Consider the following 27814-nt stretch of genomic DNA (forward strand, 5'->3'; position numbering starts at 1 on the left):
ACACTGAGACGAGGGCATCGTAAGGAACGATCAGGCTAGCTTACACCAATGACAAATTCCCTAACCAACTGTGCATTACAAAAAGACAATCAATTAACCGTGCATGAGGGAAATGGACTCTGGGAAATCTCCCAGAGGCCCTAGCTTATCTACCCGGCGACACCAGTGCAGCAACCTCAGGGGTGCGCCACTCATGACCAATCCCCATGTAGAACCACATCATCAGAGGGGCCCCGAGCCCCTAGGGCAGTGGTTCTAGTGCATATTGATAAAACTAAATCACCCTTCAAAGGATAACTCCTCTTCAACCCTTCAGGCTTTGTTTTGGAATGAAAGACTCCATTTTGAAAGATACCCTGAACAGCGGTTATCTCCTCTTTAGCAGGCTGGAAATGAATGATTAATATATGAGCTTGATTCAGGAATAGACCCATGGACAAAGGACGGAGAGGCTGAAATAGAGGATTGGACATTTAGAAACGGAGCTGAGCAAAAGCCCTTTGGGTGCTGAGCCAAATGTCCTTCAGAAAGGGTGTGGTGACTTAGTCTTGTGTGGGAGGTTTCGACATAAACAAATAAACATTAACAGCAGCAATTAGAGATTCAGCACTAGTCAAGCGGAAAGCAACGGAATCCAAATCTCGAAGTCCAAACTCTGCATCAACATGATGCTGACCAATTGTCCTTCAGACATAGTGCTGTCCAAAGCTAGGGGTCAAGTCCACAATGTCTAGCTCATAGAAATAAAAGCCTTCTGTAGCACCCTAATAATTGTGTCACAAAGAATTATGTCACTAGTTCCTCACTGTGTACTTTGCATTGTTTGCGGCTCTTTGTGAAGCAGGGCACCCTTGCAAAATAGGCGTTGGTCTCAATGAGACTTCCCTGCATAAGTAAAGGTTAAATGAAATAAATAACGGTAAAGTCTAGTGGGTGGACACCGTTAGCATGCCATAGTAAATGTGTAGGGACTAGGGAGTAAGAATACCGAAGCATTCTATATGGAGATAGGATGTTATAGCACCCCTTGGTGGGTAAGAGGATAACACACCAGTAACAGTCCAAAGGGCATTAAGAAAATGCCAAACAGAGCCTTGGTCATGTTCACTAGGATCGAAATGGAAGAAAGCGTTCTGAAACGGAGTAAAACCAGGTGGTACTATTTGAACGTATCCAATAAGAAACACTTGTCTTCGTTTCCTTACGGTGGGGCCTAATGAACACAACCCAGGTGTGACAGAGAGAAAAGGGAGAAAGAAACGGTGCTGTTACCAGTTTAAACATTAACTGTCGTCATTTCGCAGGGGTGCTTTTATCCAAATCAACTTACAGAACTGTGGACATTGACAGTGACATTTATATTCGGTATATGTGGCCCGTCCAGGAATAAAACCCACAGGTGTAGCTAGCTCCATCCCCTTACAAACCGACTGAGCCATTATCTCACTAACCCACAGCTCAACAACAAGGGATACTATTGGAGGATCATGTACACCAGAGTCATGTACACCAGAGTCATATCCACCCCCCCCCCCCCCCCCCCCCCCTAAGAAATTAGCATAATGACCGTAGAGTTTGAACTTTGAGCCCTGTACCTCATCTGTCCCTCACGACATTAAATCTGGTCAGTTTCTTAATTAATGACACTGGCCTCCATAGCTCATTACAACCATTAGAAGCCTAAGGTGGAGTGATGGGGGACACGGTGTGAGTCACATTTAGGGATGGAATGAGGAACAGTACATTACCGCTCAGAGCCCTGGGTCTGTATTTAAAAAATGTCTGGGAGTAGGAGTGCTGATCTAGGATTATGTCGTCGTCCCCTGTCCCCATCCATATAAATTGTATTAATTATGGTTGAAAAGGCTAAACTGATCCTCTGAGGCTCTTAATGAATATGGTCCCTGACCTTTGAACCGGCTGATGATTATAGGCTACTAAAGAGAGGGGAGGTGAAGAAATTAGAAATGAGATGCGAAGTTTAACCATTGAAGTCAGGGATGGGAAAGCAGTAAAGGAGTAAAATAGCGAGACGTTAACGGAGAGAAGTACGGGAGAGAAATTGCACAGGTTAAGAGTTAAAGGTGAGGGGTAAAGTCCTGATTTAATGAAAAAGAGACAGGTTAGAGTTAGGAGGAGATATGTGGGGTTATGTGACGGTTTTGGGATTGAGTTAGAGAGGCATTTGAGATAGATTTGGGTCACGTTCATTAGGCACCAAATGGCAGAAAACGACTTGCTTTTTGTCCAGTGAGAAGCCCACATTTCCCGTTGTGAACGAACACACCTAATGAACACGACCCCGGTTAGAGCTGGAGATGAGACAGATTTAGGAAGGGTGAAGCAACGTGGGAAAGATGGAGATCTATTGTTTGAGTTGGATATAGATATGAGTTGAAGAGGTAGTTAGTTAGAACATAGCCTGGAGTAATATATGTAATACAATCACAGTTAGTTATGGATTATACTTGTATTGTTGGATCTATTACCTATACGTCTAGTATATTTATAAAAAAAATTATAACATAGACTGTAAATTGGGTATACCAAGTTATACAGTATTATATCAACTGGTATATACACGAATATAAACCTTTGATACATGCCGTTGTTCTAAGAGTAGAAGGAGGTTTTCTGGGTTACCCTCAATATCTATAGATGCAGCTGTAGATTGATAATACAAGGGGGGAAAGCAGAGGAAGCAACATGAAGAGTGCAGAAAGTGCAGAAGTCAGATGGTAGCCTAAGCACAATAAGAGCCTACATTCGCTCACGAATCAAAGAAAGTTTAGTACTAGGAAAGAGAGCGATATGCAGAACTGAGGACAGACTTTGTGCACACAGAAATAATGGAGTGAAAATGTGGATGGATCGTTGGTTGGTCAACTTGACAAAATGATCAACTATTGATGATGTGACTGGATAGGACGAAGAGTGTTTAAAGAAGAAAGAGCGTCTAGTCTAGACATCAAACTGCCACTATTGACTTCCTGTATTAGGTGGTCCCTTAGATGCCATGCACATCCTTCCTTCCTTCCTGTCGTCGTCGTCGTCGTCCCCCCCCCCCCTCCCCAACAGAGCTATATCAAACCTCCATTTCAGGCCTTGACACTTCCCCTGTGCTACCCATTTACACACGCACACACACCGAATGAGACAGACACTCAAACACACTAGCAAAACAACAGACAGACAGGCACTCCCACGCTCAGACAAAAACACATCCCTTTAAGAGACATGTAACTATAAAGACCTATTTACTGGTCTAGGTGGGGAAACGCCCCATATATATATGCAATGTTAGGTTATAATCTGACATATATCAACGTGTAAGTAAGAGTGTGGGCTATGTAACACTATCAATAAGTTATCTGAATATTAATATGATAACCCAGTGGAGAGCTTTATGTTTTGCTATTTGAACACATAGTACTGATTTACTGATTGCTCACCTTGTTATTGAATAAAAACACCCCTCGTTTGCATTAGGTCTGACAGTGAAGGGAACAATACTTGTTGAACGTAGACGCTTTGCCTTTATTTTTGGCCTGTAAGGCTCGATGATTTTCGAATAAATAGTGTTTAATACATGACATCAATTCACAAATACACACACACGATCAATACTCACTTGCTTTTGTTTCGGGTTCGTTTCGTGTGCGTGCGTGCGTGCAAGATCACGCACATTAACTCACAAGATCAATCAAAATGTAGTTTTCTTTGTAAGGTCGTTTTTTTTTTTTTGTATGCTTTGAGAGAAAATATCCATGCAGTGTCCTGTCGGCTTTCAGATGACAGGGTCTCTTTCCGAATAATAATAATAAGACAAAATAGGAGTGTCTGTTGTTGAAAATTACGTTTAGTTATCGTTATTGTCGCTTATTACTTCTACCTAAGATCATGCTGACGACAATACATTACTCTCACGCATTCAACGAATCAGAATTTACACAGAAACTGTCTCAGGCTATTTTTTTTCTCGGTTTCGATGCCCCTCTCCCACCTCTGTTATTGCCAAAAAAATTATTCCCAGTCTTCCCTATAGTGACTCTACGCTTCTACGCGCAGGGTGTAGCTACCATTCAATTCTTTCTAGATCTCCTCCTCCCAATGTCACAATGGAGATATTTTATAGCCTGTAGACAACTCCTCTCCCTATTTCTTCGCGCGCACGTTTCTGTCTCTCTGTTTGCTTGGAGGAGCGTCACCTTCTGCACTGTCCCCCACCCCCCTTTTTAGATGACACATGTGGGCGGGTCAGAGAATAAGGGAGAGGGTGGGGGGGACCCAAACGAATATAAGAGGCTAACTTGTGATACGATTTCAATGACCTTTCTTTGAAGAAAAAAAATTAAACCAAGAAGAAAACAATGGGCTCACGACTGTGAAAGCGTCCGTGTAAATAGGCCTATAGGCGAAAAGTAATCCGTATTTAACATTTTACTCACACACACATTTACATGTTCGCTGGCACACACACACACACACACACCCGTTTGACTACAGGTCCCCATCCTTTAATAAAGCATAGCTGACATCACAACAGTCGTGATATGAGGGAGGAAAGAGTAGAGCTGAAAGCAGCACGCAGACCACGGAGAAAGAAAGAGAGGTATTCATTGAGGCAGAGTGGAGCGGGATCTAGAAATGGAAACATAACCTACAGTAGTAATTTGTTACATAACAGCACCACAACACTGAATGTCTCCGATTAAAATGGAATATCTTCTATCTGTATCATCCTATAGGTTTTTGTCAATGCTGTAAATGAACCTATGCATTTGTAAATGCTTTTGATAATGTATGAATCAATGTTTTCTTACTAAAAACGTGTTTGCTCCCTCTCTTTGATTGGCATGTTATACAGCCTATTTACCTACAGAGTAGGTGACTAATTCAAAGTTGTGTTAAATCATTTTGGTACAGCATACACTTGACTTCTTGGCAAAAGTATACTGTGCAATATAAGTATGCAATGTATGACACATAAGCAGAAGAAAACGTTTTGTGCATCAAATATCTCACCTGGTTGTATTTGGTTACAGTTCAACTAAATGAACCATTTATATAAACATTGAAAGACCTATCTACCATATTGGTTCTGATTTGTTATGGGTGGAGAATGCACCTGTTTCTCTCTGTCAGCATCTCGAAGGTATGCTGAATGGCACTGCTGAAATATTATGGAAATAAACCTATCATCCATGCTTCTCTGCTCTACTTGACAACTGTCACCATGAGTGCTGATAGCAGTTGGTGTGATTCAACCTCTGTCTCTGTGGAGGACTGTCTATGACGAGCGATAATACCATCTGGGCTCGTGGAGACATCATCTGGCCAAGTTAAGCGCTGCATGTGTACTGAGGCCAAACGTTTGTCACATCGCAGATGATACGTACAGTAGGTGGATGATACTTCAGACAGGGTTTATAGCGGATCAGGGACCTCATGGCCCCATACGGAGGACCATAACTTGGGTGCTGAAGACCTCAGGTAAGCCAGCACAATGTATTTGGGCCCTAGTAGAATAGAATGGCATCATTTAAATTATATAAATCTATTCTATTCCATTTGATTCTATTCAATGTTAAATCTAATATATTACTTTTCTGATCTGTTATATTAGTCTATACTGTTCTATTCTAGCATCATGTTCCCAAGTGTAAATAACAGGCATCACATATCATGTATGAAGCAATGCATTGGTCTGAATTCTGTTCAGTCTTGTAAAGTACATTTTGGGGATGACCAACAAGCTGATGAAGAAAGCTGGGAAGTTTTACTCTTATCGAAGACCAAACAAACGATTACAGTGCTTATTAAAAGTATTCACCCCCCTCATATTTTGGGGGTTACAGTTACAAAGTGAGATTAAAATGGACTAATTTGGATTTTACTCTGTTATGGCAAATTGGAGGATGGGAATCAAAAAAACATAATGAAAATAAAACACTAATATCTTGATTAAATAGATATTGGGGTATTGGGACCCATTTCATCCAAAAAACGTTCTACTTTTGACTCATCTGTCCATAGGACAATCTTCCAAGCCTTGATGATCATCCAGGTGCTTCAAGGTGTTTTTTGGCTCATTTGAGTCAATCTTTTGGACGACATTGGTCCCATTATGTCTGGCGAAAACCAAACACTGCATTCCACAGTAAGAACCTCATACCAATGTTCAAGCATGGTGGTGGTAGTGTGATGGTTTGGGGATGCTTTACTGCCTCAGGACCTGGATGACTTGCCTTAGTAGGAATCATGAATTCTGCTCTGTTTTAGAGAATTCTACAGGAGAATGTCAGGCCATCTGTCTGTGAGCTGAAGCTGAAGCGCAGCTGGGTCATGCAGCAAGACAATGATCCAAAACACACATTGAAGTCTACATGAAAATAGTTCAAAAGCAACACATTTGAAGTTATGGAATGGCCTAGTCAAAGTCCAGACCTAATCTCAATTGAGATGTTGTGGCAGGACTTGAAACGAGCACTTGATGCTTGAAAACCCACAAATGTTGCTGAATTAAAGCAGTTCTGCGTGCAAGAGTGGGCCAAAATTCCTCCACAGCGATGTGAGATTCATCAACAACTACAGGAAGCACTTGGTTGCAGTCATTGCAGCTAAAGGTGGCACAACCAGTTATTGAGTGTAAGGGGGAAATTACTTTTTCACACAGAGGGATTGGGTTGTTGTATAATTTTGTTTATTAAATCAAATGTATATACTCAGGTTCCCTTAATCTAATATTAGGTTTTGGTTGAAGATCTGTTAACATTCAAAATCAAAAATATACTAAAATAAAGAAAATCAGAAAGGGGACAAATACTTTTTTACGGCACTGTACAGACTATTTGCTAGACTTAGATTGTTCAAAACATGGATGTCAACCCATTTGTAAAAACCAGGACAAATAGCAGGACAAATTATACATAATTAATAGGTTATATGTTGCCAATTCACTAATGGTCACATACTGTACTTTTGTATATACAGTTGAAGTCAGAAGTTTACATACACTTTACCCAAATACATTTAAACTTAAACTTTTTTTTTTTTTTACAATTCCTGACATTTAATCCCAGTAAAAATTCCCTGTCTTAGGTCAGTTAGGATCACCACTTCATTTTAAGAATGTGAAATGTCAGAATAATAGTAGAGAGAAGGATTTATTTCAGCTTTTATTTATTTCATCACATTCCCAGTGGGTCAGAAGTTTACATACACTCAATTAGTATTTGGTAGCATTGCCTTTAAATTGTTTAACTTAGGTCAAACGTTTCAGGTAGCCTTCCACAAGCTTCCCACAATAAGTTGGGTGAATTTTGTCTCATTTCTCCTGACAGAGCTGGTGTAACTGAGTCAGGTTTGTAGGCCTCCTTGCTCGCACAAGCTTTTTTAGTTCTGCCCACAACATTTCTATGGGATTGAAGTCAGGACTTTGTGATGGACACTCCCACACCGTGACTTTGTTGTCCTTAAGCCATTTTGCCACAACTTTGGAAGTATGCTTGTGGTCATTATCCATTTGGAAGACCCATTTGCGACCAAGCTTTAACTTCCTGACTGATGTCTTCAGATGTTGCTTCAATATATATCCACATAATTTTCCTCCCTCATGATGCCATCTATTTTGTGAAGTGCACCAGTCCCTCCTGCAGAAAAGCCACCCCACAACATGATGCTGCCACCCCCGTGCTTCACGGTTGGGATGGTGTTCTTCGGCTTGCAAGCCTCCCCTTTTTTCCTCCAAACATAATGGTGGTCCTTATGGTCAAACAGTTCTATTTTTGTTTCATCAGACCAGAGGACATTTCTCCAAAAAGTACGATCTTTGTCCCCATGTGCAGTTGCAAACCGTAGTCTGGCTTTTTTTATGGTGGTTTTGGAGCCGTGGTTTCTTCCTTGTTGAGTGGCCTTTCAGGTTATGTTGATGTTGGACTCGTTTTACTGTGGATATAAATACTTTTGTACCTGTTTCCTCCAGCATCTTCCCAAGGTCCTTCACTGTTGTTCTGGGATTGATTTGCACTTTTCGCACCAAAGTACGTTCACCTCTAGGAGACAGAATGCATCTCCTTCATGGGCTGTATGATGGCTGCATGGTCAGATGGTGCATATACTTGCATACTATTGTTTGTAGAGATGAACATGGTCCCTTCAGGCGTTTGGAAATTGCTCCCAAGGATGAACCAGACTTGTGGAAGTCTACAAATTTTTTGCTGAGGTCTTGGCTGATTTCTTTTGGCCTTCCCATGATGTTAAGCAAAGAGGCACTGAGTTTGAAGGTCAGCCTTGAAATACATCCACAGTTACACCTCCAATTGACTCAAATGATGTCAATTAGTCTATCAGAAGCTTCTAAAGCCATGACATCATTTTCTGGAATTTTCCAAGCTGTTTAAAGGCACAGTCAACTTAGTGTATGTAAACTTCTGACCCATTGGAATTGTGATATAGTGAATTATATGTGAAATAATCTGTCTGTAAACAATTGTTGGAAAAATTACTTGCATCATGCACAAAGTAGATGTCCTTATCGACTTGCCAAACTATAGTTTGTTAACAAGAAATGTGTGGAGTGGTTGAAAAACGAGTTTTAATGACTCCAACCTAAGTGTATGTAAACTTCCGACTTCAACTGTACTGTATAGTGTATTTGCTCCTACAACCTTAGAAATAAATGATCGCATTTTAAAATACCTTTTACTACACTCCTACCAGAAAGCGTGTAATGCACCCAGAAATCATATCATATCATATCTCTGTTGGAGATTTTTCTTTTAAAGGAACCCTATTACATACAGGAGGTTTTCATTCAAAATCTCACGATACATGGCCCCATTCATTCTTTCCTTTACACGGATCAGTTGTCCTGGTCCCTTTGCAGAAAAACATCCCCAAAGCATGATGTTTCCACCCCCATGCTTCACAGTAGGTATGGTGTTCTTTGGATGCAACTCAGCATTCTTTGTCCTCCAAACACGACGAGTTGAGTTTTTACCAAAAACTTATATTTTGGTTTCATCTGACCATATGACATTCTCCCAATCTTCTTCTGGATCATCCAAATGCTCTCTAGCAAACTTCAGACGGGCCTGGACATGTGCTGGCTTAAGCAGGGGGACACGTCTGGCACTGCAGGATTTGAGTCCCTGGCAGCGTAGTGTGTTACTGATGGTAGGCTTTGTTACTTTGGTCCCAGCTCTCTGCACACTAGGTCCCCCCGTGTGGTTCTGGGATTTTTGCTCACCATTCTTGTGATAATTTTGACCCCATGGGGTGAGACCTTGCGTGGAGCCCCAGATCGAGGGAGATTATCAGTGGTCTTGTATGTCTTCCATTTCCTAATAATTGCTCCCATAGTTGATTTCTTCAAACCAAGCTGCTTACCTATTGCAGATTCAGTCTTCGCAGCCTGGTGCAGGTCTACAATTTTGTTTCTGGTGTCATTTGACAGCTCTTTGGTCTTGGCCATAGTGGAGTTTGGAGTGTGACTGTTTAAGGTTGTGGACAGGTGTCTTTTATACTGATAACAAGTTAAAACAGGTGCCATTAATACAGGTAACGAGTGGAGGACAGAGGAGCCTCTTAAAGAAGAAGTTACAGGTCTGTGAGAGCCAGAAATCTTGCTTGTTTGTAGGTGACCAAATACTTATTTTCCACCATAATTTGCAAATAAATTCATTAAAAGTCCTACAATGTGATTTTCAGGATTTTTTTTTTCTAATTTTGTGTGTCATAGTTGAAGTGTACCTATGATGACAATTACAGCCCTCTCTCATCTTTTTAAGTGGGAGAACTTGCACAATTGGTGGCTGACTAAATACTTTTTTGCCCATCTGTATAAATCGGAAAGCATCATCAATGTCACTAACGAACTGGAGGGCTCCACTATGTTGTTACATTCAAATAGATTCTGTGTTTTATCGAATTAAGTTTTAAAAAATCTGGAAACCTTACGTTGGCATTTCCCAACAGACATAATCATGTTGGATTTCGATATGTATATGTGTACTGAAAGAAGAGGCTACTGTGTATTTTTGTGTGTTCATGGACAGGTGTGAACCTGTCATGGTGTGCATCAGCTGTTGTGGTTGTGGTTGTGATGTTGTGATGTTTTTGTGTTGTTTCTGTTTGTGTGTTATTATCTATAAACACAAACCATCTTGAATGACAGGCAGAACACACAAAATACAAATTTCAGGTTACAGAGGCCCAGTGCAGTCAAATTTCTGTTTTTTTCTCTGTTTTATACCAGTGTTACTTCCTGATAGTTGCTGGTTGAAAATAAAGTTTAAACATGACCTTCTAATCAGCAATCCATGGGGACATCACATTTTTAACTCTACTGGTAGTTTTGTCCCCCAAAGTTTTGGTGCGTGCGCCCTAGCCAACAGTTCACAGATACAGTGCTGGTAGGCTAGTCTACATGATGAGATTACTATAGATATGAGCAAGAATATTTTTATTTGTCAAACGGCAGTCAAGCATCGATCATCATGTCACCAGAATAAGACCCTTGGAAATGTGCATCAAGATCACCGTGCACTTTCCCCACCCTGTGAATTTCATCAGAATTTATTTCATCTGCAGCCTAATAAACTGCATGGTTTCCTGAGTCGTAGTGGGAGGACCACAGTGTATGTCATTGCGTGACTCTCAAGTTTACTTCGATATCATGGTTATTATATCAATATTTGGTAATAAAGGCGTTTCCACCGCCATTTCTCGCATAATACATTTTAACTGACACAAAAAGATCCCAACATGTCGAACGAACAAATGGTCTGTCGGAATTTATAAAATTGTACCGAAACTTTCTGTTTCCATCAGAGCTGTCGTGATTTATTTTATACAGTACGACTTTACTCGCATAAAAACTGTGGATGGAAATGTAGTAAGGTACTTAAATAGTTACCCAGAAATATTTGATATCAAAATAATAACAGCTGCACTGGGCCTTTTAACAAAGCATTTCTGAGGGTCTCGTGTACACTTAATAAGGTAGGCTACTAGTAAATATTGGAGTACCCAGTTATATTAGGCCATCTAATGAAAATAATGAGCTAATAATATAAGAATTCCGGTATTGGAAGTTTTTGAGATTCATAATGCAGGTGATTTATGTGTCTTTGTAATGAAATGGCAGGGGGCCAAATCTGATCCATACCTGTAGGTGGCAAACATTGCCGCATGAGGGCGATCCGCGCCAGTTAGTGGCAGAACAAAAGGGAGTTCTTATAGAACGGCCGCAAAAAAAAAAGTGCATTTCACACTACCTTTGGATTAGAATTACATATTAAGGCTCGTCTGAATGTCCTGCTTAATATAATGTTTGTGTCATCATCGCAAATCAATTATTTTGCAAAGATCACAACCGAATATAACCTTAGGGACTGTTCATGCAAGAATCAAAACATAGTTGTAAGCATATGAGAACCCAAGACAGTTATTCTTTTTTTTAGGAGTAATCAAAACGTAAATCTAGGCTATGTTGAAAAGGCGTAGATGACGATGGCTTTCTTACTGCCCCCAATAAGTCGGTCAGTGTGCCGTGTACTGGAAAGGGGTCGATATCCACTCAGAAGGGCGAGGCACGCTACATCTTATTCTTACATATTGATTTTGTTTTTGATGTATTGAGAGGGAAATGATAAGGTTTGCCATATTTTCATTTAAATTTGATATTCTGAATTTGGGAATACAATATATGGTATATAGTGGTGTAAAGTAACTAAGTAAAGAAAATATGTACTTTTTACTCCTATTATACATTATACATTTTCCCTGACACCCAAAAGTACTCGTTACATTACGAATGCTCAGGCAAGACGTCAATATGGTCCACTTCATGTAACGCGTTGTCATCCCTACTGCTTCTGATCTGGTGGATTCACTAACCATTAATGCAGCATTTGTACATGAAATGTTGGAGTGTGCCCCTGGCAGTCTGTACACTAAAAACATAAGAAAATCGTGCCATCTAGTTTGCTTGCTATAAGGAATTTGATGTATAGCATTTACTTAGTCCTTTTTTCCACCAATCTACTTAAGTACATTTAAAACCAGATACTTTTCAACTTTTACTCAAGTAGTATTTTACTGGGTGACTTTTATTTTAGCTTGAGTAATTTTCTATTAAAGGCATCTTTACTTTTACTCAAGTATGAGAATTGAGGACTTTTTTCCCACCACTGATTTTATCAATACATTATTTTGAGAGTCTGTAAAATACGTGTCATTCTGTACATTTGCAGCAAAGGCTTCTCGAGTCCTCCAGCCCATAGATGGCGGTGTACCCATTGGGTGTACCCCTTTACAGACCATGTCCACCAATGAAGATGTACTTCCTTCCTCCACCACGTTTTTCATTGTTTACAATCGTTCGGCGCAAAGAAATTTGTGTATTTGAAGCTTAACGTGAATGAAATGTGACATGTTTAGGATTTAGATAAGTAGCTTGCCGGAATGTTCTAATTCCATGCCGAGCATCCAACACGGGTTCTTTCTCTGCAAACATTTGCCTGTTAGTCTAGCCTAGACATGGCTTTTGCTCCCGCTGTGTGGTTAGCTGCTCAAGCAGAACTCTACGAGGACGACGAAGAGGCCGAGGTAAACAACTTCCCAGAGCCACAGAAAAACTACTTGGGCGATTACAATGATGATTATTTATTTGAGAGGTTCCGTTTAACTAGACCTTGCATAAGTTTCATCACGGATTGCGTCAGGCTCCGGATGAAAGCCACGCTCCAGCAAATGAATGGACCTTCCGTCGATGAAATGGTGATAGTGGCACTGGACTATTACGTAAATGGTATTTTGTCGACCAAAGTCGTAGATATGATTCAAATGGAGCAAATGGAGATTCACGAAGTCATCAACAATGTCTCCAAAGTGTTGTCAGGTATGGTCAGGGAGTTTATCACTTTCCCGGCGAATGGTGAGGAACGAGCAAATGTGGCGCACGAGATCAAGAAAATATGCGGGATACCGACCTCCATGGGCTTGGTGGGATGCATGCATGTCAAGGTGAGACCACCTCATCACGACAAGGAAGCTTTTCGGAACACAATGGATAACCACACCGTCATGACCCAAGTCATATGCGATTGTGAAGGGAATTTAATGAGTGTTGAAAACTGCTGCGTTGGCAGCACACCAGAGCAAACCATATGGGATATGTCGGATATTGCCCAGCAGCTAAAGCATGGAGCACATGGGACGCATTGGATCATCGGTAAGCTAATTCTACACAGGAATATGTTTTATACATTTCTTATGACTAAAAATACTGTGCAGACCCACTAGCCACCCCTGTTATGAAGGGTCTCCAACTCCGGGTCCTGGAGCGCTATTAAGTGTGCAGGCTGTTTCAGCCCAGTACTAACATCCGTTTTAAACCATCAACAAGCTGAAATCAGGTAAGTTGGCGTTGGTCTGGAACAGTTCTGAGTGAGTTAGACCATAAACAGTGGTCTAACTTTAGGTGGGTCACTCCGTCAGTGTTAAAACAAAAAAAAAAAGTCTGTGATTGTGAACAAATTGGGATAATCAGGGTGGAAGATGAATTGACAATCAATGAACTGTATTTCATGGTAAACTGGAAGGATCTTTATCGTTTGGAAGAATAGTTTTTACCCTGTGTCTTGAACACTTTATGCATTTGTTTTCAGCAGATTTCACCAATGTTCATACTTCCTCTTTTTTTGGTTTGATCCCACAAAGCCGGAAAAGGCTATGCGTTGAGCAGACACCTCCTGACGACCGTTTCACCAGCCAAAGAGAAAGCGGATCGGCGGTTCAATGCAGCCCACGGCATGATCCACTCGGTCCTCCAGAGGACCATCACCTTGGTGAAGAGGCGCTTCAGGTGCCTGGCCAATCTGGGCCACGTGCAGCAGAACAGTCTGGACAAGAAGGCTGAGATCATCAAGGCCTGCTGCGTCTTGCATAACATCGCCAAGAAGTTCTCGGTGCCTGTGCTCAACGATACCGTGCTAGAGACTATGCACCCGGCCGAGAATCACCAGGTGCCGGTGGTGGAGGTGCCTAGCTACGCAGAGAAATCCAGAGCTGCCATTATCGGCATTTATTTCTCGCATTCCTCCGGGAATGACGGCATTTCAGACTGAGAACAATGGAAATATTTGTATAAAATGGTTGTTGACATTTGGGTTTAATAGGAGGATGGTTCGGTCCCTTATTATAACAGTTTGTGAAAATAGGTGCTACTGGATTGACAAAAAGTATTTTATTTTATCACGCTTTGTGATACATGAAAACCAAATGACAATACTTTGGGTTTATCTATTTACATGTTTTTATGCATTGTCAATAAACGTCAAGTAAAAATCTAATCCTTCATGAATCATTTCAATTGCAATTTAGAAATTGATAGGCTAAAATTGACATTTATTGAGAACACAAGCAGCATTTTCTAACACAATGATAAAAAAAGGTACCTAGGTGAATGTGAAGTGTGCTGAATTCTCCTGAACATAGCCAGTGAATGATTACATACAATATATGCTTAAACATTATGTACATGTGAATATATTTAAATAAAAATCTTAACATACAGAAGAAATGAGCAAGATTAAACTTTTTGTTTTTAAGTCAATCACATTGGTGCAATTTTCACAAACATATGGTACATTTTCACAACTCAAAACAGATCAGCAAAAAGGCTCATGATTCAAATCTTAACGTTTTCAATTGACTGATTACGACAAACATTCAGTCACTTGTTCACTGCACCAAATCATTCTTTCAATTTGGATACATATTCAGTCTACATTGAACAAAAATCTAAACATGTAAAGTTATGAGCTGAAAAAGAAATCCTACATATTTTCCATACGCACAAAAGTCTTATTTCTCTCAAATGTTGTGCACAAATTTGTTTACATCCCTTTTTAGTGAGCGTTTCTCCTTTGTCAAGATAATCCATCCACCTGACAGGTGAGGTATATCAAGAAGCTGATTAAACGGCATGATCATTACACAGGTGCACCTTGTGCTGGTGCCAATAAAAGGCTACTTTTAAATGGGCAGTTTTGTCACACAACACAATGCCACAGATGTTTCAGGCAATATGCAATTGGCATGCTAACTGCAGGAATGTCCACCAGAGCTGTTACCAAATAATTGAATGTTAATTTCTCTACCACTTGCAGCCTCCAATATTGTTTTACAGAATTTGGCAGTATGTCCAACTGGCCTCACAACAGCAGACCATGTGTAACCACGCCAGCCCAGGACCTCCACATCCGGCTACTTCGCTTGATGGATCGTCTGAGGGGGGGGGGGGGTGTTTACATGTGGTCTGAGGAGTATTTCTGTCTGTAATTAAGCCCTTTTATGGGGAAAAACTCATTCTGATTGGCTGGGCCTGGCTCCCCAGTGGGTGGGTCTGGCTGCACCCCTGCCCAGTCATTTGAAATCCATAGATTAGGACCTAATGAATTTGTTTCAATTGACTGATTTCCTTATATGAACTGTAACTCAGTAACATCTTTGGAATTGTTGCCTGTTGCATTTATATTTTTGTTCAGTGTAAGTATCTGCTTTTCAAAATGTAATATTGACTTTACTTTTGATATGATTTGTCATTTGTTAACAATACAATTAACTCAAACTGTTCAAAACGAATAACTACTGAACCAAAATGATGTATTGCCTAGTTACATTTACATTTTTGTAATTTAGCAGACACTGTTATCCAGAGTGACTTTAAGGAGCAATTATGGTTAAATGCCATTTTCAAGGGCAGATAGACAGATTTTTCAGCTAGTCAGTTCAGGGATTCGAACCAGTGAACTAGTTAACATGTATAGTTTGATAACTGCTGAAGACAACAGTTCTATATTTTTATCTCATAAATCTATAAATTTGACATGAATTTATGTTGGAAGGTAAAAACAAATCATACATGGATGTGGCTGTAAATACTTCATCATCCTCCTCCATCAGCCTGTGTGCTTCAATAGGACAATGTGGAAAGAGTCGCTATGTGCTACCATTGGGAATAATAGTGAATTATAAACTGGGTGGTTCAAGCCCTGAATGCTGATTGCCTGACAGCCATGGTATATCAGACCGTATACTACAAGTATGACAAAACATTTATTTTTACTGCTCTAATTACGTTGGTAACCAGTTTATAATAGCAATAAGGCACCTCGGGGGTTTGTGATATATGGCCAGCGCGACGCAGCTTGCCTAAGAACAGCCCATAGCCGTGGTATATTGACCATATAGCACACCTCCTTGAGCATTATTGCTTAAGTAAGGGGCATTACAAGTGTTATCAGTTTACAATTTTGTACTTAAGAGAGTTTTTCAAGTATACATACCATTTACATCTGAAAAATGTTCCAAAGTGATTGGAAAAATAAAACGAGCTCACAGCAGACAATCCATGGCCTTATCTTCAGGCCTTTGGATTGGCAGCTTGGAACTCCCTCAGTGCTGTGGCGTTGGCGTAGATCAGGTCCGAGTTCTCATAAAGGGCCTCTTGTATCATCTTCTCTTTGGGCTCCAGAGAATCCATGATGCATTGGTGCAGGAAAACATACTGCGACTAAAAGAGTGTAAATGGCCATGATAAGCCACAAATGGAGCCTCATAAGTCATGCATTCATTTTTTATAAACCCTTTAGTCATTAAACCCAAAGAGGGCAGGGCTGCGGAGCTGTGTGTTACGCCACTGATTATAACTACAAGTTAAGTATAACAAAGAAATGTAAGATGTGTCAAATAAATGATATCCAGCTCAGGCCTCCAGCTCTGCATTTGGTTTGCTAACTTGCTAGCTAAGTGGCTAGATGTCAAGATCAAGCTTCTAGGTTACAGCAGAGACATTCAAGATCACTGTTGCCTAAATTGTTTTGTGCACGTTCGGTAATACCGTATACCCCAGTATGGTACAGAAACGGTATGACAATCTAGATATCGCCCAACCCTAATCAATAGATATTGTCCATATTTTAGGGTAGTACCTAGCGTTAATGCGGTGATCGTTTCTATGAGGCTAACTCAGGCCTTACCTCGGTCTGAACCATGAGCGGCCGACTCAGCCTCATCTTGTGCACAAAGGCAGCGATTCCCACCGCCTTCTCCCTCTCCAGCTGTTGTAGCGTCACGTCCAGAGCAATGATGGTGCCCGTCCTCCCCACCCCAGCACTGAGAGACAAGGAGAGTGATGTAAACATAATGTACACGTTTACAGATAGAGCACAGAACAATACAGTTCAATGAAGAGACCACCTAAAACTAGGCCTATACTTGAACTGTCACCACCAGTCATTGAAAACACACCCTCACTTGTTGGTTAACGGTGCATTCTTCGAACACCGCAATAGCGTGGCCACATTGCACATCCCTATTTAGAATTTTTCTCTGTGTAGAATAATGGCTGGGTGTTGTAGGTACTGTACGTTACCTGCAGTGCACCACAGTGGGTCCGCTGTTCTCTTGGCTCTCTATGTGCTGTCTGACCAGTCCTCTGAACTGGATCAGAGCCTCCGTTCCCTCTGGGACTCCGTGGTCGGGCCAGGCCGTGAAGTGGAAGTGTTTCACAGGGCGCTCCTCGGATGTGTCCCTCTGGAAGACAGAATTATTTAAATGCAGAGGCGACATTCACACGGGTAGTAAGCAGAGAAGGCACTGAAAACCTTGTCCAGGGGGGTGTTCAGAAGGGAGAGAACATTTTGAAACAGAGTGCTACCGAAAGGAACTACCTGATCTTGTCCAATAAGATCAGAGATGGTCATTTTTTGTAGCAGAACGTTTTGCAACTGTGTGCCCTACTGAACATGATGACCCAGGTTTCATAAGTAGAACAAGCACTTTGCTTACACTTTTCACTACAAACTCCCGCAGGGTCCAGTTGGTTTCCCTTTTCTCTGACCTGACTGTTACCAACAGGTCTCCGTACAGGCAAGGGGTGTAGTCCAAAGGCCAGTACTGCTCACATTTAGTCTAGGGAGACACAGACAGAATAGGTCATTGTTTCTATATAAATACAGTACATAGAATGAAATCCGTCAAATTGCCATGTTCTGAGGGGCTTTTCCCATTCTAGTGATTCTATTTCTATGACTATCACGGTTTATCTGTGATGTCACCACAGTCTCCACACACACAATGCAAAGCAAACACATTATAAGTAGGACTCCAACAGGACTCACCCTCCCTCCTTCGGTGCAGTTGGTTACCATGACCACACCCTTTACCCTTTGCTCCCAGATCATTCTCCAGAAGTCGTCGACGGTGGTGGGCAGGGGACCCTGTGCAGCGATGTACTGTCTGCTGTTACCGTAGCCCTGAGACAAGAAGCACCCGGGTTAAGAAAACACCTATTTGACTTAGAGTAATCCATGATGACTCAGATGTGTAAACATTTACAGGGGCAAGAACTTCCTCTAAGGCATCATATTATTCAGCGATATCGTAACATGACACTAGAATATTGTTATTTTATAACTGACATAAAGTTTTGTGTGGGGATGTATTGGAAAACATATACGGGGCAAAAAACTTGTAAGATTGGTGAAAGTTGACCTTTGGTGTTATGCAATGTTTCAAGCCAACCCTTTACCGTAAGTAGGCCTTTTACAGCAGGCTATCAAGGTTGAGATCAACATAGTAGATCATTCTAGTACTGACCTAAGTACTGCAGTCACAGTAAGAATAGCTGTATAGGATATCTAGGACTGGACATGGACATTGCTCTGTATTAGGAAATCCATGACTGATATGCTGCTGTACGTACTGGCATGTAATTGGCATTTATGTAGTCAGAGCTCATGTTGTGGTTCAGGATGGTTAGCTTCACCCGACACCAGTCATCTGGAGAGAGAGAGAGAGAGAGAGAGAGAGAAAGGATTTAAAACGCTTGATGATTTAACAACTTCACTTCGGGGATTAAAACGATTAAAACTATAACCTCAAATTGTATCAAATCTGCAGGTGGGGTGATTAAGCCAAAACTCTGCCTGGAATCTGAGGGATATCTGATCCACCCTATTATACTTAGTCGATTGGCTGACACAAAGTTCAACTATTGCAATAAAAAGTGGTGATGTCAGTTCAACAACGGTATGTTGTTCACATGATGTGTCTGTAGAAATGGCAGCCAGAGTACACTTACACGGCAGTACATTGGTGAAGCGGTTCTTGTTCTTGTTCTCCTCCAGAATGGCTGCTTTTTGAGTCTGCTCTGTGCCAACAGGGACGAAGTCCTGCACAGAGATATGAAGCATAGATCGTGCATAAAGTAAAGTAAAACAAATGGATGTTTACATATTCAGAAGGGTCCGCCAAAGTTGTATGCGCAGACAAACAAGATGGATTTACAAGACGACAAAATAAAAAAATGCATTCTAATACGGTAGGGAACGCAACGTTGGACAATCGCCCAACCACTTTGCATTGCCAACACCATGATGGAAACAAACAGAGCGAGCACGTTATCCTTATCGCTACCTCATACTCCTCACTGAATCCTCTGTTCGTGTCAGCGCTCATTGTGTGGTAGTGGTCTGAAAACTTCCCCGTGGGAATAGCTCTGGGGGAAAAAGGGAAGATAGTAAGTTCTCAGTTGAATATTCCAAAGTAGTTACTGTTATTAACAGCTGTGGGGTCTAATACATGTATTTTTGGCTTTGCTGCACATAGTCGCTAAAGGGTTGGAGTTTAAGGCGAAGTCTGACTCTTAAATACTGAAAATGAACTCTATACTGTACATACTTGAATTTATTGCTGGTTAGTTTGGATTCCACAAACAACAACTTGGGCCGGCTATTGGAAACGGGAAAAGAAAAGCATTGATTATTGAGTCCACATGGTTTCCTTATCTAACGTCATTGTGAAGGCAGCCGCACCGACCTGAATATTTCTGGCTTCCGAAGCCATATGAAGAAAGCCAGACAAACCAGGAGGCAGAGTAGCAGAACAGCCATGACTGACCCTGCAATGACCCCTATAGGGAAGAAACCTGGGCTTTAGTATGAGCGCATAGGGCATGACATGTTAATAAATGGGTTATAGGTTTACTTCTAAACATGTAAGAGTAATCTGAGCAAATGAGCAACACACTTTTAGTATCAAAAGATCATATAAAACAAAATGTAAAAGCTCTCCATTTTGAATACAGGAAGCGGGTGAGATCCCATGGTTTTCCGCCAGAAGAAGGCATGGCAGCTATATCACATCATGCTGTGTGTAGATGCTGTTATCGGTGGTAATACAAGTATCATTGACCAATCATTGAACCTTTTAACATGAAATGCTTAAATATAAATGCTAGGCTCACTCACCTCTTGGGTCTGTACTACAGCTGAAAGAGACAGCCTTACTTATCCGACGCCCAGAGATTGAGGCCAAAGACACTCGATAGGTCTGGGCAGGTTGAACCCCATCAATGTCCACCTTCCTCACCCACTCTCCCTCCACCCTCTGAGGGCTTTTCCCAGTCACATTCACCTCCACACTGGTCCATATTCCCTCCGGCACATCCCAGGCCAGAGAGAAAGCGTAGCCACTGGACAAATAGTCACATCTCGGTCTTATCAGGGCTGGGGGAACTGATTAAAACAAAAGAAGGAAGAGTTCACCTTAACTCCCTGCTAAAGTCACTGTCCTACAGGTGTACCATAATACATCAATGCTAGACTACTAATATATTTAGTGGGAAAGTGGACTAAACACAATAGGTCACTTTGACAAAGTAAGAGACTGACTCACCCACAGTCTCCACCTGTTCACACAAGGGAAGTTTTTTAGAATCCTTTTCAAACCAAAGAGTCAGTGTGTACTCTGCCCCAGGGTAAAGGAGAGTGAATGACAGATTGCCATTATTGTTAGAGACGACTTGAGTCTGACTGCCATTATTGGCTTCTCCATTGGAGACGATCTCGGACGGGAGCACAGTCTGAATGGATGAGCTGGTGACCTCCCAGGATAAAGCAGAGCAAAATATCTCTGCAGGGAAAAGCAAGGGACTTCTGTTGATAGTGTTCACATTTAACGACTGAATTAGGTTTTTATGTGTCAAATGACTGTGTTATTCAGGCAATACTTCTGCTGAGTTTTCGACTCAATCCTTCTCCATAATATATGAAACTCTAGACCATCTGGACTATCCAAATAAAGTGGGACCGACTTGAATAGCAAACTTTCACTGTAGCCACATAAAACAACTGGACAATTTTAGGGTAAGAACTGTGAGATGATTCTAATTGGGAATCAAGGTTAAAAAAAGCAAATTTACTTGTTACTGTGAAGTCGCTTTTTCCACTGCTCTTGATGCCTTCAAACACAGTGAAGAGGGTGAAGGCATATCTTTTCCCAGGCTTGAGAGTTGAAACTTGATGTGTCACTGTTTCTCCTGCATTAGGAATGTCTTTATTTTCCATATCGTCGAAATGCAGCACATAACTAGAGACTCCTTTCGCCGGTCTCTTCCACTCCAGAGTTACACTGGTCTCATTTCGGTATGTCTCTGTTACAGTGACAGCCTCGACATTAAGGGGAGCTAATACAGAGAGAAGAAACATAACCAATCAACACAGTCAATGCACCGCTTCAAAAATGACTGCCGTACATGTCTGATCTTTAAATAACCCCAATAACTATTCAGCATCAGAATATTCCAGAGTTAAAAAGCATGAATCCAAATCTAAAATGTTAAAATTTAATAACAATATTTCTGAGAAGACAAACCATATATATATATATATATATTTTTTTTATGGCTATAGATATATCAGTATTTAATGTATCTCACACAAGAGTGATCCATGAAAATACTGAAAGACAATCTAGTACCCCCCCCCCCCCCTCCAATTTCTAAAAATAAATAAACTTACCAGTGACTGCAGACAATTTTCTTCCAACAGTACTCCTGACACCTTCAAACACAGAGAAGAGAGTGAACGTATATTGTTCTCCAGCAGTGAGAGGTGAAACTATGTGTGTCACTGTTCCACTTTCATCAGATGCAGGGATGATAGTATTCGTCCCAGAGGTGTCCAGCAGCTCATAAGTGATCCCTGTGCCATTCACTTTGCTCCACTGCAAAGTTATACTGGTCTCATTTTGCCCTGTCACATTGACATCACCTACACCAAGGGGACCTAAGATAGAAAGACAGCAAGATGACAATGACAATTAATGCATTCACAATGTATATTTAGAATGCATTCACAATGTGTTTACAATGCATTCACAATGCATTCACAATGTATTTACAATGCATTCACAATGCATTTACAATGCATTCACAATGCATTCACAATGTATTTACAATGCACTCGCAAAGTATATTTACAATGCATTCACAATGCATTCACAATGTATCTACAATGCACTCGCAAAGTATATTTACAATGCATTCACAATGTATTTTACAATGCGTTCACAACTCATGTCACTCACTTTGTAGATTTTAGAATGTGTAGATGTAATATTATCTTAAGACATCATAAGCAAGATATTATATGCCATTTAGCAGACACTTTCATCCGAAGCGACTTACAGTCATGAGTGCACACATTGACAGGCATTGAGAGGCATTTAAGGATGCAAGAAATGACACAGAATCCAATTCTCAAGAGACTCACGGGTGATTGCGGAGAAATTGTATCCCTTGCTTGGTATTACTTTGAACACAGTGAAGAGAAGGAACTCGTATTTTGTCCCAGCATTGAGAGGTGAGACTGTGTATGTCACCGATCCATCCACATCAGATACAGGGATGGTAGTATTAGTCCCATCGCTGAACTGCAGCTCATAAGTGATCCCGTTCCCATTCACTTTGTTCCACTGCAGAGTTACATTAGTCTCCTCTTGCCCTGTCACATTGACCTGAGCTACGCTGATGGGAGCTGGGGGGGGGGGGGGGGGGGGGGGGGCAGAGAGGCAAATCAAATATGACAGAAGCATGCATGTATTTTATCACGGAACAGCAGCCAATAACAGCCCGACGCCATTCTCCAGTTTGTTCCAACGCAGAGTTATACTGGTATCATTTTGCCCTGTCACGTTGTCATGATCTACATTGACAGGAGCTGAGACACAAAAGTTTATTTTTTATTTTTTAAAGGTCAGTTGTATTTCCTTAAACCAGTATGCAAATGATTTCACTGTACAGGTACAGTGTACTGTATACTTTCATGTATGAACATCTTAAAGACCTATATTAATAGCTGAAAATGTATCCAATGTCCACCTACCAGTAACAGCTGTAAAGTTAAGTCCACTGCTCCTGTCACTCTCATGTACACTGAAGAGAGTGAAGTTGTATTCTGTCCCAGCAGTGAGAGAGGAGACTGTCTGTGTCTCTAGCTCCTGATTTGTTTCTGTGGTGTTTATCAATGATGTCCCATTTTGGAACTTCAGTTCATACGTGTACCCGGTAATCTTCCTCCACTCCAGAGTTACACTGGTCTCATTTTGCCCTATCACAGTGACATGTGTTACCGCCGTGGGAGCTGAGACACAAAACAGAACAATTCAGTCAGTAAAATGTTTTGCAATATCATTGTTCTCCAACAACAACAAAAAAAGGACTTAGTCTCATCTGCTATGACTCGGGCCCTGTGCTTTGTTTTGATCATCTCACATGGCCTGGATTTGAATCTTTCTTTTCAGCTTTTTCCATGTTACATGATTAACCAAAAACCCAGGGCCCTAGCTATGACATGCAATATAACTCAAATATCATGTACACGACGTTAAAGCATAACACAATCACCCGTCAAATGATGCAGGGTATGAGATTGAACACTTACTTGGTTTAAGGGTTGAAGATGGGATTGAAGGTGTAGTAGATTGACACTGAAAGCAGAATTACAGCTATGTTAGAAGAACATACAAAAAGACGGGACACTGGTGGCAAGACACACACACACACACACACACACACACACACACACACACACACACACACACACACACACACACACACACACACACACACTAACATAGCTTCCGTATAACTATATTTAGTAGGTGGGTTATAACAGCTGTCAAATGAACTACACATCTGACTGATTCTCCAAAGTGTGCTCTCACACTCCTTCTGCTCCCCCTTCCTGCTTTTTCATTTCATACAGCTGTTGTCATTTCTGCTTTTTCTCTTCTCCATTACCCGAACGTTGTAAATCAAACCATGTGAATTATCTGAAATGGCCCTCCCTCCCTTCTCGAAATCCCAAACTGTTAGCATACATGTTTCTATACTTCACCAATAGCGACCAATAGACATTTGCCCAAATGATTCGCTTGTGGTTTTCAGCTTTCTGTAACAAGCATATTCACGCAATGTCAGCTTGAATGTGTTTGCTTTCATCTTATTAGTCTCTCCTACTACTTATAGTACTTGTATAAGGCAGTGTAGTAGGCTATGTTGATTAGTGTCTTACTAGTATACAGTATCATGGGGAACCAAAGAACAACTGTACAGTATTTGTACAATATATGCAGGACAGAGTCTATCGCTTACAACATCAGTTCTCTGGAAATGATTGTGTATTTCCCCAAATTGTGACACAAACCTCAGAGGTCCAAAAATAACTCACGCTATCTAAGGGGATCTTATTCAGCCTTAATTACATGCGACTGTGTTATAATTCAATTGACCATTCAAACGGGCCTATTCCTAATTCCAATGTAAACTTGCAAAACCAGTTACGGCTAACCATCAGTAGCTAACAATGTTTAATGCCACCACTGCATGTCCAATAAATCACTGTGTGTTTATTTCATGAGAATAACTCAAAATATACATTTTTTTATTATTTATTTCCCTGTGCCTCCTTTTGCCATTGAAATGCTCAGCCTGATCGTGTGATACAAATGTAAATATATTTACATATACAGCCCTGATTGGCGGATAGGATAATCTAGACTCTGGACTAGAGCCTACCCCTTCAAATTAGGAGGATACATATGCAAATATAGGATGACTGGTCATTGGTCAGAATAATTTGATCAGATTGTGGTCCAAAAACTCCCTCCCACCGGAACAGGTTGAAATTCCAGGCATTTTTTAAAGATATTTTTAAAGCTTTCACAGGGTGTTATTTCGACCTCATAGTGTGTAAATATCAGAATAAAAGGAAAATCACGTTTTTGACTGCACTGCCCCTTTAAAGCGTTAGGAACATTGAAGAAAGTGTATGATGGTTGCATTCATAAGGGTTGCATATCTCCCCCAATAAATCGATCTCATTTTGACTACAGTAAATGTCAAAATTCCAGCTGATGTCCGACAGCAGCTAGACTTATAGAGTATCAGAGATCAGTTTCCAATCATCTGGTTGGAGGAGTATCTGCCTTTTGATAAGAAAATAATTTCAGAGCGAACTCTACAGCAAGATGCATTAAAGGTATGTCTCCTTAGGCTGTGTTTCACAAGCAGCCCAATTCTGACATTTTGCCCAATTATTGATCTGATCTGATTGGTCAAAAGACTAATTAGTGGCAAAAGATCAGAATTGGGCTGCCTGTGTAGAAGCAAATTCGTATTGAATTACTTTGTATAACAAATATATTTTGTTTGCTGCTTTTAACAAAGTCAGTCATAAAATGTTACTGTACAATATCTATATTTAACAGTACACCTGTTAGAGTCAATTCCATTTGAATTCAGTCCCTTCAGGGGAAAAAAATTGAATTCCAACTCAATAATTGTTTATTTTTAACTCCTTGAATTGGAATTCCAAGAAAATAGACCCAAAACCTGCGTAACGCAGCAATTCATGTGCACTGTACTGATTCAAGTGTTGTTGCCTTTTCATTTAAGCTTTAATTGATATAGGCATATTTTCTGCTCTTAACAAACTTTTTTCAAGCAGACAAAGTTTTAAAAACTATCAAACCACTAGCATACGTCAAACCACAGAGGCCCGGACTATTCAAGTGACACAAGAAGCAAAGGGAAAATGACTCACCCACACTCCTGCCACACAGAGGCACATTATAACGTGAGATAATCCCATTGCTAGTGACGAAGACCACACCATGCCAAGGCACGGTACAAATGTTGAAAATGCACTAACACCAATGACTATTTTCTACTGAAATTATTATCCACTAAAAGCAACAGTATCTTGGCCCTCCTAGGTTATCTTCGTGTCCTGATTATCCTACACCGATCCTTTATTTGCTTAATTCCACCAGTGTTGACTTTTCATTTTCTCACACGTCCTCCTCTCGGTCACCTCTGATCTCATATCATGGCTGTCTGCAACTTGTTTTATTGTTACTTCTCTTTTTTTTCTGCTTGAAACAACCACACAGAGAGAGAGAGAGAGAGAGAGAGAGAGAGAGAGAGAGAGAGAGAGAGAGAGAGAGAGAGAGAGAGAGAGAGAGAGAGAGAGAGAGAGAGAGAGAGAGAGAGAGAGAGAGAGAGAGAGAGAGAGAGAGAGAGAGAGAGAGAGAGAGAGAGAGAGAGAGAGAGAGAGAGAGAGAGAGAGAGAGAGAGAGAGAGAGAGAGAGAGAGAGAGAGAGAGAGAGAGAGAGAGAGAGAGAGAGAGAGAGAGAGAGAGAGAGAGAGAGAGAGAGAGAGAGAGAGAGAGAGAGAGAGAGAGAGAGAGAGAGACATTTGCCCCGCCTGTTACTTCCTTATTATCTCATCACCTCCTGTCAAGTCTTGGAGAGCATCTCTATCATGTAAATGTATTAGGTTTATGCAAATTGAACATATGTTTACTCTTTATCAGTTGGGCGATTGAGTGCTGTCTATTAAAAAGCGAAATGGGAAAAGGTGTTGGCGTGTTGTTGAGTGTGTCTCGGTGTGCATGTGGGGTGTGTAAGGAAATTAAGCAACAGAAATACGTAGCGCTAGGTGTTGAATATCAAATCAAATCAAATTCTATTTGTCACATGCGCCAAATTTGTGTAGACCTTAAGGTTAAAATGCCTACTTACAAGCCCTTAACCAACAATGCAATTTTAAGAAAAATACGTGTTAAGTAAAAAAAAAATAGATAAGTAAAAAATGTAGATAACATATAATTAAAGAGCCGCAGTAAAATAACAGTAGCGAGGCAATATACAGGGGGTACCGGTACAGAGTCAATGTATTTGATCAAAGTACAATAGCTGTTTCTGTTTTCATAGCTGTGGTTGTGTGGCTTTGCTGCTTGAGTGACAGGAACAGAATCGGTATTTATGGTTTTACAGAGAACGGGAAAATCTAAGTACTTTGACCTTGTGGTTTTCAAGCAACAGAACAATAAGGAAATGGGCCCAGAAACCACTGATAACACATTTGCATAGTAGCGACACGCTAACAGGCCAAATAAAATGTGACTTTGTAATACTTCAATAAAACATTAGAAAAATGAAAGATTACTTTGACACACATTGAGGAATTAGAGAGAGAGCACGAGGTAACACAGCACTGAAGTGGAACCTTCAAGTTCAGATTTGAAAGGGCTCATTCACCTCAAAGGTGGCACAATTTGACTGTGTTTTACATTGAACTCTGCAAATACATGACTATTTCCCAAAAGTCACATGTCTGTATGACATGTACTGTACACCCTTTAGAAAAACAATGGCAAAGCATGGCAGCATTCAGTATTTGATGAAATACTTGTTTTTTCCAAAGGTTTTTTCGAAAAATGGTATTGTAAATGAGCTGGGTGACATCGTGCAACGTCACGATAACTGCTATTTTCTCTCTATTTACTACAACTATTGAGATGAGGAATCGGTGTGGGTGCAAGCAGGGCGGGGGATCTTCTAGTCTTTATTTGGAAGCCCCTATTGACACCACGAGTCTATTATCCTGCTCTCAAGT

General features: G+C 40.8%; 3 protein-coding genes across 3 annotated transcripts in view; 1 reads left to right on the forward strand and 2 right to left on the reverse strand.

Moving 5' to 3' along the window:
* Window positions 1–4249, reverse strand: part of LOC110491650 (potassium voltage-gated channel subfamily C member 1) — a 77548-nt gene extending 73299 nt beyond the window's left edge. Inside the window, exon 1 of the transcript XR_005036480.1 lies at window positions 3632–4249. The gene's annotated coding sequence lies outside the window, so the exon portion shown is untranslated. The remainder of the gene's footprint in view (window positions 1–3631) is intronic.
* Window positions 4250–12319: 8070 nt separating this feature from the next.
* Window positions 12320–14576, forward strand: si:dkey-197c15.6 (putative nuclease HARBI1). Its single transcript, XM_021565261.2, has 2 exons — window positions 12320–13237; window positions 13726–14576. The coding sequence occupies exons 1-2, from the start codon at window positions 12544–12546 to the stop codon at window positions 14130–14132; spliced, it is 1101 nt and encodes a 366-aa protein (XP_021420936.2). The 5' UTR covers window positions 12320–12543; the 3' UTR covers window positions 14133–14576.
* LOC110491653 (receptor-type tyrosine-protein phosphatase H) lies at window positions 14237–26282 on the reverse strand. Its single transcript, XM_036946540.1, has 18 exons — window positions 25959–26282; window positions 23796–23841; window positions 23238–23495; window positions 22626–22889; window positions 21873–22139; window positions 21275–21538; window positions 20749–20985; window positions 20322–20588; window positions 19891–19984; window positions 19753–19803; window positions 19489–19570; window positions 19154–19244; window positions 18776–18852; window positions 18192–18326; window positions 17860–17982; window positions 17444–17604; window positions 17049–17184; window positions 14237–16582 (listed from the first exon to the last, which is right to left on the reverse strand). The coding sequence occupies exons 1-18, from the start codon at window positions 26028–26030 to the stop codon at window positions 16433–16435; spliced, it is 2775 nt and encodes a 924-aa protein (XP_036802435.1). The 5' UTR covers window positions 26031–26282; the 3' UTR covers window positions 14237–16432.
* Window positions 26283–27814: the final 1532 nt, after the last annotated feature.

Source organism: Oncorhynchus mykiss, chromosome 16 (assembly GCF_013265735.2).
Source record: "Oncorhynchus mykiss isolate Arlee chromosome 16, USDA_OmykA_1.1, whole genome shotgun sequence".
Classification (NCBI taxonomy): Eukaryota; Metazoa; Chordata; class Actinopteri; order Salmoniformes; family Salmonidae; genus Oncorhynchus; species Oncorhynchus mykiss.

What these genes read in the sequence shown, in the direction of transcription:
- si:dkey-197c15.6 (XM_021565261.2), top strand. Translation starts at nt 12,544, where the DNA reads ATGGCTTTTGCTCCCGCTGTGTGGTTAGCTGCTCAAGCAGAACTCTAC. An exon ending in TGGGACGCATTGGATCATCG is followed by an intron (nt 13,238 to 13,725) that starts GTAAGCTAATTC and finishes GATCCCACAAAG; the next exon opens with CCGGAAAAGGCTATGCGTTG.
- LOC110491653 (XM_036946540.1), bottom strand. Translation starts at nt 26,030, where the DNA reads ATGGTGTGGTCTTCGTCACTAGCAATGGGATTATCTCACGTTATAATG. An exon ending in AAAATTGTCTGCAGTCACTG is followed by an intron (nt 21,539 to 21,872) that starts GTAAGTTTATTT and finishes TCTCTGTATTAG; the next exon opens with CTCCCCTTAATGTCGAGGCT. An exon ending in CTTCACCAATGTACTGCCGT is followed by an intron (nt 18,853 to 19,153) that starts GTAAGTGTACTC and finishes CTCTCTCTCCAG; the next exon opens with ATGACTGGTGTCGGGTGAAG.